The 18,087-nt window shown below is 40.4% G+C and overlaps 1 protein-coding gene and 1 long non-coding RNA gene across 5 annotated transcripts in view; one reads left to right on the top strand and one right to left on the bottom strand.

The window, feature by feature from the left end:
• On the bottom strand, positions 1–5,153 carry LOC111184206 (uncharacterized). Of its 2 annotated transcripts, XR_002647222.3 has the most exons (3): positions 4,786–5,153; positions 3,384–4,127; positions 1–416 (listed from the first exon to the last, which is right to left on the bottom strand). It is a non-coding gene; the product is annotated as an uncharacterized LOC111184206 (long non-coding RNA). The 2 variants fall into 2 exon arrangements; XR_004024108.2 differs by lacking the exon at positions 4,786–5,153 and having other exon boundaries at positions 3,384–4,506.
• Positions 4,152–18,087, top strand: part of RBL1 (RB transcriptional corepressor like 1) — a 75,493-nt gene continuing 61,557 nt past the window's right edge. The window contains exons 1-6 of one of the 3 annotated variants that reach the window (XM_089896836.1): positions 4,152–4,459; positions 7,509–7,642; positions 16,234–16,434; positions 16,682–16,746; positions 16,846–16,974; positions 17,086–17,246. In XM_089896836.1, the coding sequence (XP_089752962.1) occupies positions 4,304–4,459; positions 7,509–7,642; positions 16,234–16,434; positions 16,682–16,746; positions 16,846–16,974; positions 17,086–17,246 (846 nt within the window). In that variant the 5' untranslated portion in view covers positions 4,152–4,303. The remainder of the gene's footprint in view (positions 4,460–7,508; positions 7,643–16,233; positions 16,435–16,681; positions 16,747–16,845; positions 16,975–17,085; positions 17,247–18,087) is intronic. The other 2 variants (XM_022592467.3, XM_022592466.3) reach the window with 2 other exon arrangements.

The following is an 18,087-nucleotide window of genomic DNA, read 5'->3' as shown; positions in this document are numbered from 1 at the left end:
TACTGCTTAAATTTGCTTTATTTCATAAGGGAAATAAGGGAACTCAAGAGTATTTTCCTTTTATCGTGGCCTCATTTCCAAGGCCTGCACTTCCTAATAATTCAATTCAGGACAGTCTGAGAATTACAACATGGCAAACGGAAAAGTCATAGACATGAGTGGTTAATTGGATGTAAAGGGTTACAGATCAGATGAATCAAAACATAGGAGGGGAAAATGGAAGGCTTTACATAGATAGGATATGACTTACTGAAAATCCAAAGTTAGAGCCCAGATTCACTCCTGAGGAGAAAACAACAACAACAGAGAGTGTTTCTCAGTTTTTGTTTGTTTGGTGGATGACCTTTGAGAGGTGTTTCTTTTGTTCTTGGATCATTTTCAAGCCAGCAATGCCCCTCAGTTCAAATCTGGATGATCTGAAAGTCACAACAAAGGAAGAATCAGTATCTTGCACATGGCAGGCATTCAGTAAACATTTTTGGAATGAAGAAATGAAGGGTTTTCAGGACTTAGTATGCATGAAGTGGGACAAGAATCAGGAGAATCAAATCCAGCTGCAAAGAAGAAATGGGCTATAGTACATATACTGCAACTCACTGAAAGCCCAACTACCTACTAAAAGGATGAAAAACGGGGCAGAGTCTCAGGTTCTATTTGATTTATAATTCCTGAGAGCTGTTTCCTTTTATCTTGGTTTCTTTTCAAGGCCAGAATGACCCTCTGAAGTTCAGATCTGGATAAAAAAGAGATTGATTAGTTATGGCAAAGGCAAAAAACTTGAGGGTTCTCAGCTCTTGTGATCTTGTCCAGGACTAGCTACGAAACCCAGGATCTCATGGGGTAGACTTACTTTTACTGCATTTTTCCTCAAAAAATTCCAACCATGATGTCTGCATTTGACAGAGCCAGTGATATTTCTCAAGTTGTTCCAAACCTTTCCCACTCTCAACACCCGACTGTATGTTGCTATTTTGCTCTCACCAGAGCACCTAGCCGTTCTGCTTAATCTATATGTGAGGTGACCCCCTTCCAGACAAGAGCTGTGAAGAGGAAGGGCAGGCTCTGGATCCCCGGCTTGGCCACTTTCTCCGGAGCCTGACTATATTGATGATCTTTTTTTATTTTCAATCTCTGCCTGCTGCCTGTCTCTGATTACTCGCATGCTTGCGTTTCCCAGTCCTAGAAAATACCCTTCCATTTGGCTCTCCTCCACCAGACTACTTAAAGAGAAGTTTTTACTTCCTACTTCAACTTTCTGACCTTCCTCCCATTAGCCCCTCAATCACAGTAATCTGGCTTCCACTCCCACTGTGCTAAAGGCAGCTGTCTCTGGCAAAGGTCACTGAAAACATATGAAAGATAATACATGAGGTCTTCTTTGAATTCCTCATCCTATCTGAGTTCTCTGTCATGTTGGTAGTACTCTATGGAGTAATTCTTTCCTGGCCTCTGAAATATTGCTCCTTGTTTTTATACCTCTCTGGACAGTTTTTTTGTTTTGTTTTCATTCACTCCTAAAGTTTTGCCCATCCCTGAAATGTTGGTGTTCCTAAAGGTTCTACCCCTGAGTCTCTTCTCATGCCAACACATTCCCTGAGTGATATGAACCTGCTCCCTTAGCTTCAGGTACTGCCTGAAAATTCCCAAATCTTCATGTCTAGGCTGTCTCCACTCCTGGAGCTCTCTCTTAAAGAAGCACAGTAGGTTAATTAGAAAACAAATGAGCCAGTACAGGAAGACCTTCATTCATTTCACCTCCACTAATCCTGACATTTCTTTGCTGACAGGAAAGGAAGTTAGGAGGAGGGATGATAAGCCCTGTTACAGAACCCTTGGCACTGGAGATAGACCTCCCCTTAACGGCCCATAACCTCTAAGTAAAATCTCATGGGAGGTGAGTCTCTGTACGGACACTATGTGCCAACATCCCTTTCAGAAAATAATAATGAGATGGCCCTGAACTCAGCTAGAAGAAAGCAGAGTTGGAAGTTCCACATGGGCGGTTCAGTTTGCGTCTGAATTTTTAGGGGGAGTCTGAGTTTTTACTCATTTGAGACCCAGCTTGCCACAGGTTCCCAAGTCCTACCCCTCTCCACGTGTGGAGAATGTAGAAGACTGGGAAATTGCCCAGGAGAGAGGGGCTACGTTCCAGGATCCAACAGCCTCCTTTTAAACTGCCTGCCAGCATCCCATACACAACAGTTCCAGAACTGATCTTATCCTTCTGCTTGTACTCCCATTCTAGTTGACAGTATCACCTTTCACCCTCTTGGCCCAGATGGAAACCTGGTATTGGAGACGCCTCCCCTTCAGTAGTGCCCCCTTCAGTTCTAGGACAAAGTTGTCTCTCCAGACTGGCTCCTTTCTACGCTGGACCAACCTCCCACCATCTTCATACCTCCACTCTCTACCCCATGCAATCCACGTGTGACACTGCAGCCAGAGGAACGTGTCCAAAACACATACTGATCATTCACCTCCTTTCATTAAAATCCCTGATAATGTGCACGTTTTTACCTTTATGAGATCCTTTGCAACCTAACTTGACCTGTCTTCCATTTTCATCTCTGGTGACTCCTTCCCTCATCCAAACAACAAAGGTTTTCTTTGTAATTTTTCAAACACACCATGCTAAGTACTGAGTGCCAACTACGAGTTGGTCACTCATCTATAAACTTTGGAATACAGTGAACATGAAACGAAGGCCCCTGCTCTCATGCAACTCACATTTTAGTAGGAAGAGCCAGCGAATAAACAAATAGGATAATTTCAGATAGTACAGGGGGCCTATCTGGGGGGAGATGCGGGTCAGCTATTTTATTTTATTTATTTATTTTTTTTTGCGGTACGCGGGCCTCTCACTGCCGCGGCCTCTCCCATTGCGGAGCACAGGCTCCGGACGCGCAGGCTCAGCGGCCATGGCTCACGGGCCCAACAGTTCCGCGGCATGTGGGATCTTCCCGGACCGGGGCACGAACCCGCGTCCCCTGCATTGGCAGGCGGACTCTCAACCACTGCGCCACCAGGGTCAGCTATTTTAAATACAGTGCTCAGGGGTGGCCTGACAAGATGACTTTTAGCTGAACTTGAAGGATGAGGAGGAGCCAGACAAGCAAAGATCTGGCATAGAGTATGTGGGGCCGTTTGAGCAGCACGGGAAAAAGGCTCTGAGGCAAGAACTAGTCTGGCAGCTTGGCATTTCCAAGGTTCCAAAACAAAGCAGTGAGGTTGGATCTTATATACCTGAGGAGGGGGACAATGCCCTGGTGAGGCCAGATCACATGGGGCCTTATAGGCCAGGTCAAGAAGTCTGGAAATTATTTTAAGGGCAAAAGGAATCTACTGAAGGGTCTTGTGTGAAGTACTGACGTGCTCTGATTTACCTTTTCAAATGATCACTCTGGCTCTTGGAGAAGGTGTTTTTGGTGAAGCGGAAGGGTAAGCCTCGAGACCAGCTCCACGCCTTCAGGCTTATGCTCAGGCCATTCCTAAGTCTGGAATAACAGTCTTTACTGGGTTCCAGGGTCCCAGTTCCCAGGAAGCTGAGAAAGTGGCTCCTTACTGCATTTCTTTCAGCCCAGGTCAAGCCTCGTTTAGCGATCAAGAAGAGATGGACGGGTGTCCCCCAATAAACCTTGCCTCACCAACCCTTCAGTCATTCAAAAGACCACTCACTAGGCGCTGGAGACACTGAGGAGAGGCCGACGAGGCCCTCCCCCGCCCTCGCTGTCGAGAGACCACTTTTTTCAGGTCCCTCCTCCATCTTCTAACTCAAGGGGCAATTCTCGATCAGGCTATGGCGTCCCGGGGCAGTGACAAACCCAGGCCCGTGGGTTGGCCGGGCAGAAGAGAAGAGGTTTCCCCCTAAGATGAACGGGGCCGCCTCGCAACTGGCAGCCCAGCGGGGCCCAAACCAAAGAGCCACCAAGAAAGGGAGGCGCAGCTGGCTCCAAGGCAGGATACGGACTACAACTCCCAGCAGATCCTGCGCGCGGACCGCCGATCCCTCCGCTCCAAATTTGCCCTGCCGGCTGTGTCCACCGCTGTCCGCCAAGGGCCAAGTCCAGGTTTTCTAGGCCCCGGAGTCCGTCTTCTTATCACATTTCCGGAGAGGGAGGCTGGGAGCCCTGGAGGAGAAACGGACCATTTTGAGGAGAAACGCGGATGCAGACCATCGAAGAGACGTCGTTCTGCGGCTCCCGATTTTCGCGCGCTTTTGGCGCGGGTGGTTGTGGGTAGCGCGCCCAGGAGGGAGAAAGGAGCTGGGGGGCCTGTGACCGCGCCACCCGCCGGGCCTGAGGGTATGGACGAGGACGATCCCCACTCTGAGGGGGCGGCGGTGGTCGCCGCGGCCGGGGAGGCGCTGCAGGCCCTGTGCCAGGAGCTGAACCTGGATGAGGGGAGCGCGGCCGAAGCCCTGGACGACTTCACCGCCATCCGGGGCAACTACAGCCTAGAGGTGAGCGGCGGCAGGTGCGGCGGCGAGACCGAGCTCGCCAGGCCCCACCCCCGCCCCGCCCCTACCCCACCCTATGGGGCGGTGGGAGTTTCCCCACCGGCAAGGGTCTCTGCCCAGCCCCGCGCCGAGGAGTGCGAAGCTGGAAGGGCGAGTGTAGATCAATCTCTCCATTTATTTTGAGGCGGGAAACCGAAGTCCGGAAAAGGAGTGGCTTGTCCAAGGTCACATGCCACTCAGGGGTCCCCTAGTCTTCAGACCAGTGCCACAAACGTCATGGGACTGCCCTTAAATCTGCTTAAACAGTTACTCTAATGGCAGAAGCTTACGTGAATTGTGTGCCCAGACGACACTGCCCAGCGCTTTAAATATGTCATCTTACTTGGTTCTCGCCGCCACACCTCTTCGAACATGTTGTGATCCCCGTTACACAGATGGGAAAGCTGAGCCCCGAAGAGGTTAAGCGCAAGGTCGCACCGTTAGAGGTGGAGCCAGAGTTAGGAGTCTGAGCCGTAATCTCTCCACCCTTCCGCCTCGAGGTGTGGGTTGCTCTTTCGGCAGTATTGCCACTGTACAGCAGTTTGATCAGAGCCAGTGTGCACACAATGCTTATCTCTCGGCCACAGCTTCCTCCTCTCTCAGATGGGGATAATTAGATTATCCTGATGCTAAGCACAGTGTCTGTCTCTAAACAAAATAAATGTAGGCTATCATTAGATTTTCCCCAACCGTTCTTGCATTAAGTCTTCACAACAGCCCTGTGAACATGGCAGGGCAGCGAGTATTAAACCTGCTTTCCAGGCAATATTATCAAGGCCCAGAGGATTGTCTTGCCCAGGGTCGTTCTGCTAATTGTCATAGGAACCCAGACAAGCATAAGCCCAGTATAGAGGTAGAATTGTGATGGAATGTATTTGCAATTACTCCAGTAGCCTTATGGTCAAAGGTTTTCGTGATCTAAGAGGGCTGGACTCACCCAGAGTGCTCTGCTGACTCATCACCTGGTGAAATAATCGGTGGGCTCTAAGGCATAGAGTTGGAAATTTGGAGTTGAATATGTGTGTGTGTGTGTGTGTGTGTGTGTGTGTGTGAGAGAGAGAGAGAAGAAGAGAGACTCTTGTATGTCTCCAGGGTAGGACTGGATAGACTGGATGAAGGACAGTGATGTGCATCTCTGGGTGACACGACTGGAAAGCTGAGGAAAGAATAAGCAGCTAAGGGAGATTATAAATTATGGTCTCTAGATTGGAAACAAACTTTTTAGAAGTCTGAGAAAGCATTTCTGACATCGAGTCCTCATTTGGTCTGTAACTGAAAAGCACTGCTGAGTGCAGATGGAGGTCAAGGTATTAACCTGGGCACATCTTTCAGATTCTTGAATATGCCAAGCTTGTTCCTACTTGTGTGCTTTCTCCATGTCAATCTCTCTGCCTGGAAACTTTTCCCTCACTCCCGACTGCAGCGAAAGTTGAAGAGCTGAATCTCCAGTTAGGCCGAGTTCATCAGGATATCTTAAATGTTTGACCAAAATCACAGCTGTGTGAATTAAGATTTTGTGAGTGTTTATTCTATCTAGAGTGTTTTATTTTCCTCTTCTTTTATGCTTTGTTTTTGGTGGAGGGCATTTTCATATATCTGCTGCTTCCTAAGAACCCCTCTGCCCAGCCCCTATCCCCTCTAGTCTACCTGACTAGCTCCTGCTTACCCACCCCACTTCCCCCCTGTACATTCTGGTGATTTTTCACCACTTAGCTCTTTTGTCTCCCTCTGTGAACCCTTCCCTGACCCCCAGTCAAAATCAGTAACTACACTATATTCTCCCATAACACTTTCTCTTCAATTCTTTTTAAAACATACATCTCACCAATTATAGATAATAGTATAATATCTGTTCCTCTTAGCTCTACACTTGGAGTACCCTGATGTTAGAAACTGTTTTTGTATTTCTAAGGCCTAGCGTAAAGGAACTAAATTAAATACTATAGGTGCTTTTTTTTTAAGGAAAAAAATCAAAGCAGTAATTTTGATTCTTAAATTTTCTCTGTCTTAATAGTGTTTTCATCTAGTAGCCTGTATCCAAAAGCTGTAGAGTACTTGGATGCTGTACCCAAACAATTCGTTAATCAAGGCTTCTAAAAGTATTCAACCTTAAGCTTACCTGCCTCCTTTAATGCCTTGAGCAAATGAGACTTTTCACTATAGTACTTCAGGGTAGGAACACTAGGTCTTAGCTTTATTGGTGGCTACCCATCTCTACCCACCCCTTTTGGATTATTGCAAGAAATCTTTATCAATCATTTTATTCTTTTAGAGTCTGATCTTAAAGAGGATCTGCACAACAGTATTGTGTTGTGCTATGAGATTTGAGTCTAGTTCTTAATTTTATATAAAACTCATCAGTGAAGTCATAAAGTGAATCTAGCTTGGATATCTCAAGCCTAAAGCAGAGAATTAAGTGTTGAATTCCCAAATGACACCTTTTTTGTAGCATTGTAAATTGAAGTGTCTGCTAAGATAGAGAGCCATACTTACTATTTTAAAGATTAGGGTAAATAATTCCCCAAATTTTTACCTCACAAAACTGACAGTCTCCTTTGTGTTGTGATGGGTATTAATTTTTATATGTGTAATTCTCTTGCCATCTTCTACTCTGTTCTTTCCTTTCTCTGCCAAACTGGTTAAAAAAGAAACCTAAAACTAAAATGGTAGGAACTTCAGCATCATCAAGGCCATGACTGGTGTTATAATATTGAGAAAGCTAATGCTGAGAAATTGAAAACTCTTCAATAATATTAGATTTGGGGTATAGGTGAGAGATCTATCTTTAGATTAATACGGATTTAGCATGTTACACAGGACTAAGAGTAAGGAGTTTTATACCCATTACTGCAACCAACTAAGTTTTGTGACCTTGGGCAAATATCTTCATTTCTCTGGCCTGTTAATACAGGATGAAAATTAGACCAGGTAATTCTAAGATCTCTTTTGATTCTAGAATTCAAGCGTTTTAACACAGTGTATCCATTTTGCTGTTTTATCTTTTGCCTGCCAGGGAGAAGTTATACACTGGTTGGCATGTTCATTATATGTTGCTTGCCGCAAAAGCATTATTCCCACAGTTGGAAAGGGTATCATGGAAGGAAATTGTGTTTCACTTACCAGAATACTACGTTCAGCTAAATTAAGGTAAAGCACTTTGATTTTTCAAACATTATTTTATGTCCTAAATTTAATTTTAGGATTTAATTTCTCTTTATTTTAAATCATTTAGCTTCATCCCATTCGAAGTTTGTTATCCTATAGGTATCTTTTCCCAATTCTCACATTCTTTCTCTGCCTTTCTTCCTTAAATTCTAACTTAAACCAGAGGCCTCTAAATCTTTTTAGGTTTAGAGGTTCTAAATCTTTTTTCTCTGTAACTGTTTCATTAATGTTTTAAATTTGAGAATAATTTCAAGCTTTCAGAAAAGTTGCAGAAATAAGAAAACGACAAAGAACATCCATGTACCCTTGACCTAGACTCACCTTTTATTGATATTTTACTCCATTTGCTTTATCATTTGATCTTTTTCTATTAAATAGTATTTTTTTCCTCAGCTATTTCAATTTAAGTGGTGTCCATTGTAGCCCTTTACCCCTTAATACTTCAGTGTGTATTTCCTTAAATAACTACAGTACAGTTATCAACTTCAACAGTTAACATTGATACCGTAATTTTATATAATCTAGCATCTCTATTCTAGTTTTATTGGTTGATCCAGTAACATTCTTGATAGCATTTTCTTCCTTCAAGATCCAATCTTAAAAAAAAAATAATCCAATCTAGGATCAGGTATTGCATTCACTTGCCATGTCTTTTTAGTCTCCTTTAAACAAGAACATTTCCACAGCCTTTGGCTTTTATGACATTGACATTTTTTTTTTTTTTTTGCTGTACGCGGGCCTCTCACTGCTGTGGCCTCTCCCGTTGTGGAGCACAGGCTGCGGACGCACAGGCTCAGCTGCTCCACAACATGTGGGATCCTCCTGGACCGGGGCACGAACCCGTGTCCCCTGCATCAACAGGCAGACTCCCAACCACTGCGCCACCAGGGAAGCCCCGACATTGACATTTTTGAAGAGTATAGTTCACAATCACCCTGCCCCCCTTTTTAATAGATTGTTCCTCGTTTTGTTTCATGTTTCCTTATGATTAGGTGCAGGTTTTACATTCCTAGATGGAAAACTACATAAGTGATTTTGTGTCCTCAGTATATCACATCTAGAGGCACATGATATCCTTCTGCCTCTCATTGGTGATGTTAATTTTGATCATCTGCTAATGATGTTCTCTTGTTTCTCTACTGTATGGTTGATATTTTTTCCCTTGCAAATACTAAGCAATTGGTGGGTCTTAGCTATAGCTTTTACTTGCTCTGGTATCAACTGTATGGAACTATTTGCCTGAATACCAAACAACAGAAATGGAGTGATTCAGATTTGGATAGTTGCTAATGTTCATAATGACTATTTGAAGTCATTGTCTATTTGCTATCCTGGGTTTCCAGGACAGAGGAGAAAGTGTAAAGCCCTATCCAGCAAGGGTTAAGTTTCAGTTCATGCTAAATTAAAAAAGAAAAAAAATCCTCAGAACAATTTTGGTTTCTATAAATGGAAAAAGAATTAAGTCAAGACAATTTTTAAAACTTTAGTAAATATAATTTTTGTCATTCATGATAAAAACAAAATGAAAATATAACTAAGATAAAAGGAGTTAAGGTAATTTTTTTAAATTGAGCAAAACCTTGTCCATTGTCATATGATCTTTTTCTATTGATGGTTCTCATCACTGACCATATTAAATTTTTAAATCTTTGTAATAATAAGTTGTTGTGGAAACTGAACAGTACAAGCTCATGATAAAAATTTCAAATAATGAAAAGAGTTCTGGAGGTAGATAGTGGTAATGGTTAATGCCACTGACCTGTACACTTAAAAATGGTTAAAATGGTAAATTTTACATTGTATATACTTTTACCACAATAAAAGAAAAAAGGTTTAAAAATTTTCAAATAATACAGAAGGGTTGAAAATAGAAAGATGTCTCTTTCTTTTTCCATCCCCCAGAATTTACCACTATTAGCAATTTACTGTTATTAAATTTTTAAGCAGGAAAAAATCGGTTTTTCAGTTTTTTGCGTTTTATTTTTAAGCATAAATGAGATCATTGCTAAATGTATTTTTCTGTTGCTTTTCTTTATATTCTGGAAATCCTTCTATATAACTATGTATAGCTCTACCTCATTAATTTTTTTTTAGTGACTGTGGGATATTTTAAGTTATAAGGATGTTTTATATACTTAGCCAGCCCCCTTATTGATGAGCATTTAGATTATATCCAGTCCCTTGTGATTACAGACAAGTGAACATTATTGTAAGTGTGTATTTCAGATAAATTCCTAAAAGTGTAGCGATGAGTCAAAAGATACTTTTTAAAATGTGGATTGGTTTTAAAAACTTTTTTTAAGTGTCACATTCCTAATTGCTAAAAGAGCTGTTGACCAACATCAATATGTTCATTCAGGCAAATAAAAAAGAATTTCAAGTGATGATTATTATTTACATTGATTTATAATAATTTGGGCTATTTTCAAAATTTCAACTTTAAATGTAATTTTAAATGACTATGTAGATCTTTATAGATATGGGAAAATATCCATCAAATATTGTTAATAAATTATACTGCAAAATACTGTTTAAGTATAGATTTATACATAAACATGTAAAACTAGCAAATTTTTATTGAATATTTATCTGTGTGACAGACAGTATGTGCTAATAGTTTGCATATCTTTATTAATTTAATCCTCACAGTAATTGTATTAAATAAATCTCATTTTAAAGATGAGGAAACCAAGTCACCAAGAGATTAAATTACTTCCCAGAGGTTATATACCTAAGAAAGTGGCGAGCCTCCCAAGTCATGCTGTATTACATATGTATCTATGTACAAATATACATTAGTATGTCTCCTTTTGAACTGTATCTATATTCAGCTTCAGTCTACAAAACAAAAAAAATTTAACCAAAGCAACTTCCAACTTAAAAAGAAAGTTTCATGTAAAAATTTGTTCTGCTATTAAGGGTATTAAAAAATTGTATCTATTTTATAATTTGAATTTTTAATTCATTTTAATAAAGCAGTTAGTTGTCTACATCTTATTGTTTTAAGTATTGAGAACTAATTTTTTACAAGTTTTTCAGTAACTTAAATCAAGACAACTTTCATTCATTCATTATTTTCATCGTATAATAGAACCTGAATGAAAAATGATTTTTCATAATTTTAATTGGAACATTGATGATACTAAATTTTACAGAGTAGTTTTCTTTTTTATCTTTTGAGTGCCATTAAAATTAGGTAGTGTGCCACTACTGGAATGTATGTTCCATATTACCATCCCTACTCTATACTTTGCTTTTGGCGGCAGGGTTGGGGGGAATTGTATGTGTATGTGATAAGATATGCATTACATAAAATTTACCATTTTAACCAATTTTAATTGTACAGTTCATTGTCATTAAATACATTAACATTGTTGTTAAACCCTCACCACCATCCATCTCCAGAGCTTTTTCATCTTCCCAAACTTAAACTCCATACCAGTTAAACAATAACTTCCCTCTTCCTCCTCCTAGCACTCGACAACCACCATTCTACTTTCTGTCTCTCCGAATTTGACTGTTCTAGGTACCTCACATAAGTGGAATCGTACAGTATTTGTCTTTTTGTAACTGGCTTATTTCACTTAGCCTAATGTCTTCAAATAACAGCATAATATCTCCAAGGAAGGACACAACAAATGAATACTTAGCATAATGTCTTCAAAGAAATGGCTGATTCAGAAGCTGGGGCAGACCTATTTTTCTAACGAACCTGGAACAACTTATGCCAGAAAGTAAGGAAGTGCTCAAAAAATGTTGAGGACATGTCCAGGGGGCATAGGAGCTAGTTTGAAAAGGCTCCCATTTGTAATCATACCTGGGATAACTTGAGCATCAGAATGAATAGGGACAGTAATGGATTATAGCTCACTGAATAAAATCTATACTGATGATAAATAGGGGAGAAGGGAAATATCTTCCTTATATTAGAATGCCAACTAAATATTTGCATAATTGTAGAGTATCTCCCTACAAGTCACTTATCAATTACAAAGGGAAAAATAGTAACTTTGAAGTGGAAAACCTGGCAGATACCACCTAAATCAAGTGCAGAGTTATTATCAATGATGGGACAAATGGTTATGACCCACTGAGAAGGATATAACGTCACTTATGTAGTACTCTGTCAAAAATACATAGCCTAAATCTAATAATGAGGGAAGCATGTAGGGACATACTACAAAATAACTGACCTGTCCTCTTCCAAAATATTGGTGTCACAAGAGACAGTCTAAAGAACTGATATAGACCGAAGGAAACTAAAAGGAAATAACACATAAATGCAGTTCATGCTACTAGATTACAACCTAGATTGGGAAATTTAAGATTGCTATCAAGAACATTCTTGAGACAATTGGTGAATTATAAATTTAAATATGAACTAATAGTATTTTATCAATATAAAATTTTCTGATTTTGATAATTGCACTTAATCATGTAAGACCTCTTTCTCAGGAAATAGAAACTATATTTTTGAGTAAATACATTTTCTCTTTATGAAAATAGAGGAGTATTTATGAGTAAAGGGGCATGATATCTACACCTTACTCTCAAATGCTTCAGAAAAAAATTATATGTATGTTATATTGGGGTTCACCAGAGGAACAAAACCAATAGAATGTGTTAATGTGTGTGTGTGTGTGTGTGTGTGTGTATATATACACACACACACATATATGGAGAGAGAGAGAGCGAGCGCACACGCAAAATAGCATGTACACACACATGCACAGGTTGGGAAGAGGAGAGGGAGAGGGATTTTAAGGAATTGGCTCACATGGTTGTGGAGACTTGGAGAGTCTAAAATATGGGGTAGCCCAGCAGGCTGGCAACCCAGGAAAGAGTTGCAGTTTGAATCCAAAGGCAGTCTGCTGGCAGAATTCCTTCTTACTTGGGAGGAGGTCAGTCTTTTTCTGTTAAGACCTTCAGACTGATTAGATGAGGCCCCCCTACATTATGGAGAGTAATCTGCTTTACTCAGAATCCACCAATCCAAATGTTTATTTCATTCCAAAAAATACCTTAATGGAAATATTGGCATAATGTTTGACTGAATATCTGGGCGCCCATACACATCTCCTTATGCCATACTTAATCTGCAAATAAAAGCCATAACAAGATCATACATTAGCCTAAAATGAGATAAGTATATTTTGTACAACCCAAAATGCCCTAACCCTTTCCCCAAAAGAGGAGGCAAAATCCTTGGGTGATGTTTACTCTTCTTGATGTCCTATAACTTAAATACTCGGAAGTAAAGTTAACAATACTGTGGTATAAAGTCAGTACGTGCTATGTTACGTCACAAGTGGGTAAGAGAGGAAGGAATACAAAGATTTAATACACACACACAAACATATTTGTAGCAAAATAAGAAATACTCATTACAATTAGAGTCCTCGTTTCATAGCTGGTCACGTGGTTGTAGTTGGTATTAATAACCTTCTTCCACTGCCTAGTCCATATTTCCTTTGCCTTCAGCAAGCACCTCAGCTGGTCGTGGTTTTTTTTACCTGGTGAGGTGACCCGAAACCTTCGTTCCTGAAGAGTCTGGGCCATTAGTCCTGCCTGTTGGGTTGTTGTAGTTTTCCATTGACTTTAATCACAGGGCATGGTAATAGTAAGAGCTACCCTAAGGGATTCCTGTATTCTATTCTTCTTTACTTCCATTCTGGAGTAGCAATCCAATTTCTCCTTGGTCATCAGGATCAGTGACTCCAGCCAGCATAGTAACTCCCTTCTTTGCCTGTTGCTTTAGAGGCATGAGGAGCCCAAAGTGGTTGGATGGCAGTCTTAACTTCTAGTTCAATGGATATTGTTGTATCTCTTGGTGGAAGCATTACTCTCTTTGGAGCTAAGACCTCTAGGCCAACAGAGTATAATGTGACAGAGACAGGAAGCAAAAATTTTGCTGGTGGGTCAGTAGGGGTAATAGTGAGTTGTGCCACTCTCCCCCCACCTCTTGATTCCTGGACCTGTGAATCCTGGCTATGGAAGAAACAGCACTATACTGTTTGCTGATTCAGAGCATATACAGCCTCCTAAAGAACCTTGCTCTGCTGCTGGCTGATTGGGCACTCAGCAGTGACTGTAGGCTGATTGGCTTTGGTCCAGATAGGCAGTGGAAATCCATGAGCCCGTATATAACTTTTCTAAAAAATTTTAATCTCATCCAAAAAACATCTTCACAGAAACATCCAGAATAATGTTTGACCAACTATCTGGGCACCGTGGCTCAGTCCAATTGACACCTAAAATTAACCATCACATGTGGATACATATACAGATGATGATTCGACTTAAGATTTGTGACTTGATGGTGTGATACTGTCTCATGATGCTGGGCAGCAGCAGTGAGCCATAGCTCCCAGTCAGCCATGCAGTCAGGATGGTAAACAACCAATACACTTATAACCATTCTGTACCCATACAACCATTCTGTTTTTTACTTTTAATAGAGTATTCATTAAACTACATGAGATAGTCAACACTTTTTTTTTATCAAATAGGCTTTGTGTTAGATTATTTTACCCAACTGTAGGCTAATGGAAGTGTTCTGAGCATGTTTAAGGTGGGCTAGGCTAAGCTATGATGTTCGGTAGGTTAGGTATATAAAATGCATTTTCAGCTTATAATATTTTCAGCTTACAGTGGGTTTATCAGGATGTAACCCCATGATAAATCAAGGAACACTTGTGTACACATATATACACAGAGAGAGAGAGAGATGGATGACAAAGCAAATACACAAAATGTTAATTATCGGTGAATAAAGGAGTTCTTGTATACTATTCTCGCAACTTTTTTGTAAGTTTGATGCTATTTCAAAATAAAAAGATTAAGGGATAAAAGGAATGTTTAAATACATTTATGGTACATTCATATAGTGGAATAAAATGCAGCTTTTAAAATTATGGAAGGAGTATTACATGAACTGATATAAAAAGATCTCCAGGGCTTCTCTGGTGGCACAGTGGTTGAGAGTCCGCCTGCCGATGCAGGGGACACGGGTTCATGCCCTGGTCCGGGAAGATCCCACATGCCGCGGAACTGCTGGGCCCGTGAGCCATGTCCGCTGAGCTTGCGCGTCTGGAGCCTGTGGTCTGCAATGGGGGAGGCCACAACAGTGAGAGGCCCGCGTACCGCAAAAAAAAAAAAAAAAAAAAAAAAAAAAGATCTCCAAAATAAGTTATAGGAAAAAAATGAAGTGCAGAATATTGTAGGTAGTATGGTATCGTATGAGTGGGAAAAAAAGTTTAAGTAGGTATATGTTTATAAATGCCTTAAAAAGCTCTGCAAGGACAAATAACTAGTAACAATGTAATTAGTCACTAAGGCAAAGTTGATTGCTTTAGTGGAAAAAAACTGGGAGGGCGGTGGTAGCGGACATCATATATCCTTTAGTACCTTTTAAATTTTGTAATTATGCATATTACCCGTTAAAAAAAGAAAACCAAAAAGGAGAATTCTCACACACAGGGTATCATGATATACATTTTTTATTTGGCTGTGTTGGGTCTTCATTGCTGTGCGCAGGCTTTCTCTAGTTGCAGCGAGTGTGAGCTACTCTTCATTGTGGTGCGCGGGCTTCTCGTTGTGGTGGCTTCTCTTGATGCTGTGCACGGGCTCTAGGCATGCGGGCTTCAGTAGTTGTGGCTCGCGGGCTCCACAGCACAGGCTCAGTAGTTGTGGTGCACGGGCTTAGTTGCTCTGCGGCATGTGGGATCTTCCCGGACCAGGGATCGAACCCGTGTCCCCGGAATTGGCAGGCAGATTCTTATCCACTGTGCCACCAGGGAAGCCCTGATAAAGATCTTTTTTAAAAACTCAGATTTTTAGATTTCAATCAGCATGTCTGGAGTTTGAACACCTATGGACAACTAGCTAATGATTTCTTCCACCACCTTTTTTAAGAAAAAAATTACAAGTATCATTCTGTATATAGCGCTAGACACTTAAATGAGCTTTAACACTACAAAATTTCAGTCTAAGACCATACTAACATGAGGACATAAAAAATGCACTCATAATTAAATAAGCCAGAAAGGTAGAGCCATTATCCATTAAGTGATTTTCTGGGTATGTACTACCTTCTTAGTTTATATTTGGAGGTAGAACCACACGTTGGAACACAAACATTTGAATTTTATTCCTGCCCTGTAACAGTCTGGTGCTTTGTGATCAAATTCCAGAATCCAGTATTGGGAGATTCTGTCTTTCCTCAAACTAGTTTTGTGAACTCATCAGTCTGTTGCCTACCATTTACTTTGTAATTTATATGCAGAGTATTGTCTAGGTGCTGCAGGGAATAAAGGAAGTAGATAGGTACTCCCTGCATAGTAGAAGGTATTTTATATATTGACTACTAATTCAAAATCTACATTCCCACAGTGATTCTGGGAACCAAAGTAATTTCATAGCACTTGGAGTGAGGTTTTTGTTTTCTCTCTCTCTCTCTTTTTTTTTAAATAAAATCAGGCATTTTATAAAGATTTTTAGGCATAAGTAGAGTGTCTTCTTTTCCTTCCATTATATGGACTCATTTTAAAGTTGCTTTTTTTCTGTTTTTTTAGTTTAATACAGTTTTTTAGTAAAATGAAGAAGTGGATGGACATGTCAAACTTGCCACAAGAATTTCGTGAACGTATAGAAAGGCTAGAAAGAAATTTTGAGGTGTCTACTGTAATTTTCAAAAAATTTGAGCCAATTTTTTTAGATATATTTCAAAATCCATATGAAGAGCCACCAAAGTTACCACGAAGCAGGAAGCAGAGGTGAGACACTTAATCCTCATATAATTGACATAAAAATTATGATACAAACTTATTAAGGGAATTTGCATTTTTAAAAGTCTACTTTTTAATTCCATTTAATAAAACATAGTTGTCTGTCCTTTGTGAATGAGATTTTATATGTAATTTGACTTTACTATTTGTTATATTTGCTGTTTCAATTTAAGTGACAAATGTGGAATGATATTTAGTAAGTCAGATAAAAAGTACATTTTTTCCCCCTTTTTAGGAGGATTCCTTGCAGTGTTAAGGAGCTCTTTAATTTCTGTTGGACACTCTTTGTTTATACTAAGGGTAAGGTGACACTTTCAGGTGTTTTACATTTCTACTGTGGGAACTTGGTGCTATTTGACCTGAAAGGTTTCTGGGTTTTATGTCTCTTTTCTTCTAAAGGTAATTTTCGTATGATTGGAGATGATTTAGTAAACTCTTATCATTTACTTCTGTGCTGCTTGGATCTGATTTTTGCCAATGCCATTATGTGCCCAAATAGACGAGACTTGCTAAATCCGTCATTTAAAGGTAAGACCTTATGTATTTTTGAAAACTGATTATCAATTTTTAGAAAAAGAGTTTCAAAAATTGACCATATTCTCTTTTCCCTCCATTGCTCTTTATATCCTGTCAAACTAGGTTTACCATCTGATTTCCATACTGCTGACTTTAGGGCTTCTGAAGAACCTCCCTGCATCATTCCTGTACTGTGTGAACTACATGACGGACTTCTGGTAGAAGCCAAAGGAATAAAGGAGCACTACTTTAAGCCATATATTTCAAAGCTCTTTGACAGGAAGGTACTATACTTAAATTAAATGACTCAGATTTTGGGGGGTCAGCAGCAGCAGCCTCAAGGGGAAAAGCAATATTTTAAGCAAGTTCTTAACATTACAGGACTCAGGGTCAAGATTCCCAGGTTTCAGTCTCTGATGTGATGTGGAGTTGTCCTGTGATTTTCTGTGATGTGCAAAACTGAGCTGTTGAAGAATGTGACCATCTGTATGTACTGTCAAGTAAATGCACTGTCAGAGGCAACTATAGGAGGTTCTGATAGAGAATTATAAAGAACAGAACATCAGAGTAAGCCTGATAAAGAATTATGAAAAGCAGGAGGTCAGAGTAAGTTAGTTTATTGCCACAATTTGAATAACTGGCTGACTATTTATTAAAAGTAGGATGATGTATCAATATAACAACTGTAGCTTTAATTCAATATGAGTAGAACAGAAAATCCCTTAAAGTTGTGGGCTACCTACATGCATTCTGGATTTTTTTCTCAATAATTTACCTCACTCTTTCTATATGTTTGAGTTGGCTTTTTCCTTTTTTTTTTTTTTTTTTGCGGTATGCGGGCCTCTCACTGCTGTGGCCTCTCCCGCTGCGGAGCACAGGCTCCAGACGTGCAGGCTCAGCGGCCATGGCTCACAGGCCCAGGCCCTCCGCGGCACGTGGGATCCTCCCGGACTGGGGCACGAACCCGCGTCCCCTGCATCGGCAGGCAGACTCTCAACCACTGCGCCACCAGGGAAGCCCTGGCTTTTTCCTTTGGGTCTCAATTTATTTCCCCAACGCTGAGCCATTTAATCCAGCTACGACTTGAGTTTTCTCTTTGGTTGGAAAAAAAAAATAGGAATATGG

Source organism: Delphinapterus leucas, chromosome 15 (assembly GCF_059928025.1).
Source record: "Delphinapterus leucas isolate spDelLeu-1000000601 "Yukka" chromosome 15, BTC_Dleu_Yukka2, whole genome shotgun sequence".
NCBI classification, from domain to species: Eukaryota; Metazoa; Chordata; class Mammalia; order Artiodactyla; family Monodontidae; genus Delphinapterus; species Delphinapterus leucas.
Note: the sequence above shows the minus strand (reverse complement) of the source record. Positions and strands in the feature narration are given on the sequence as shown.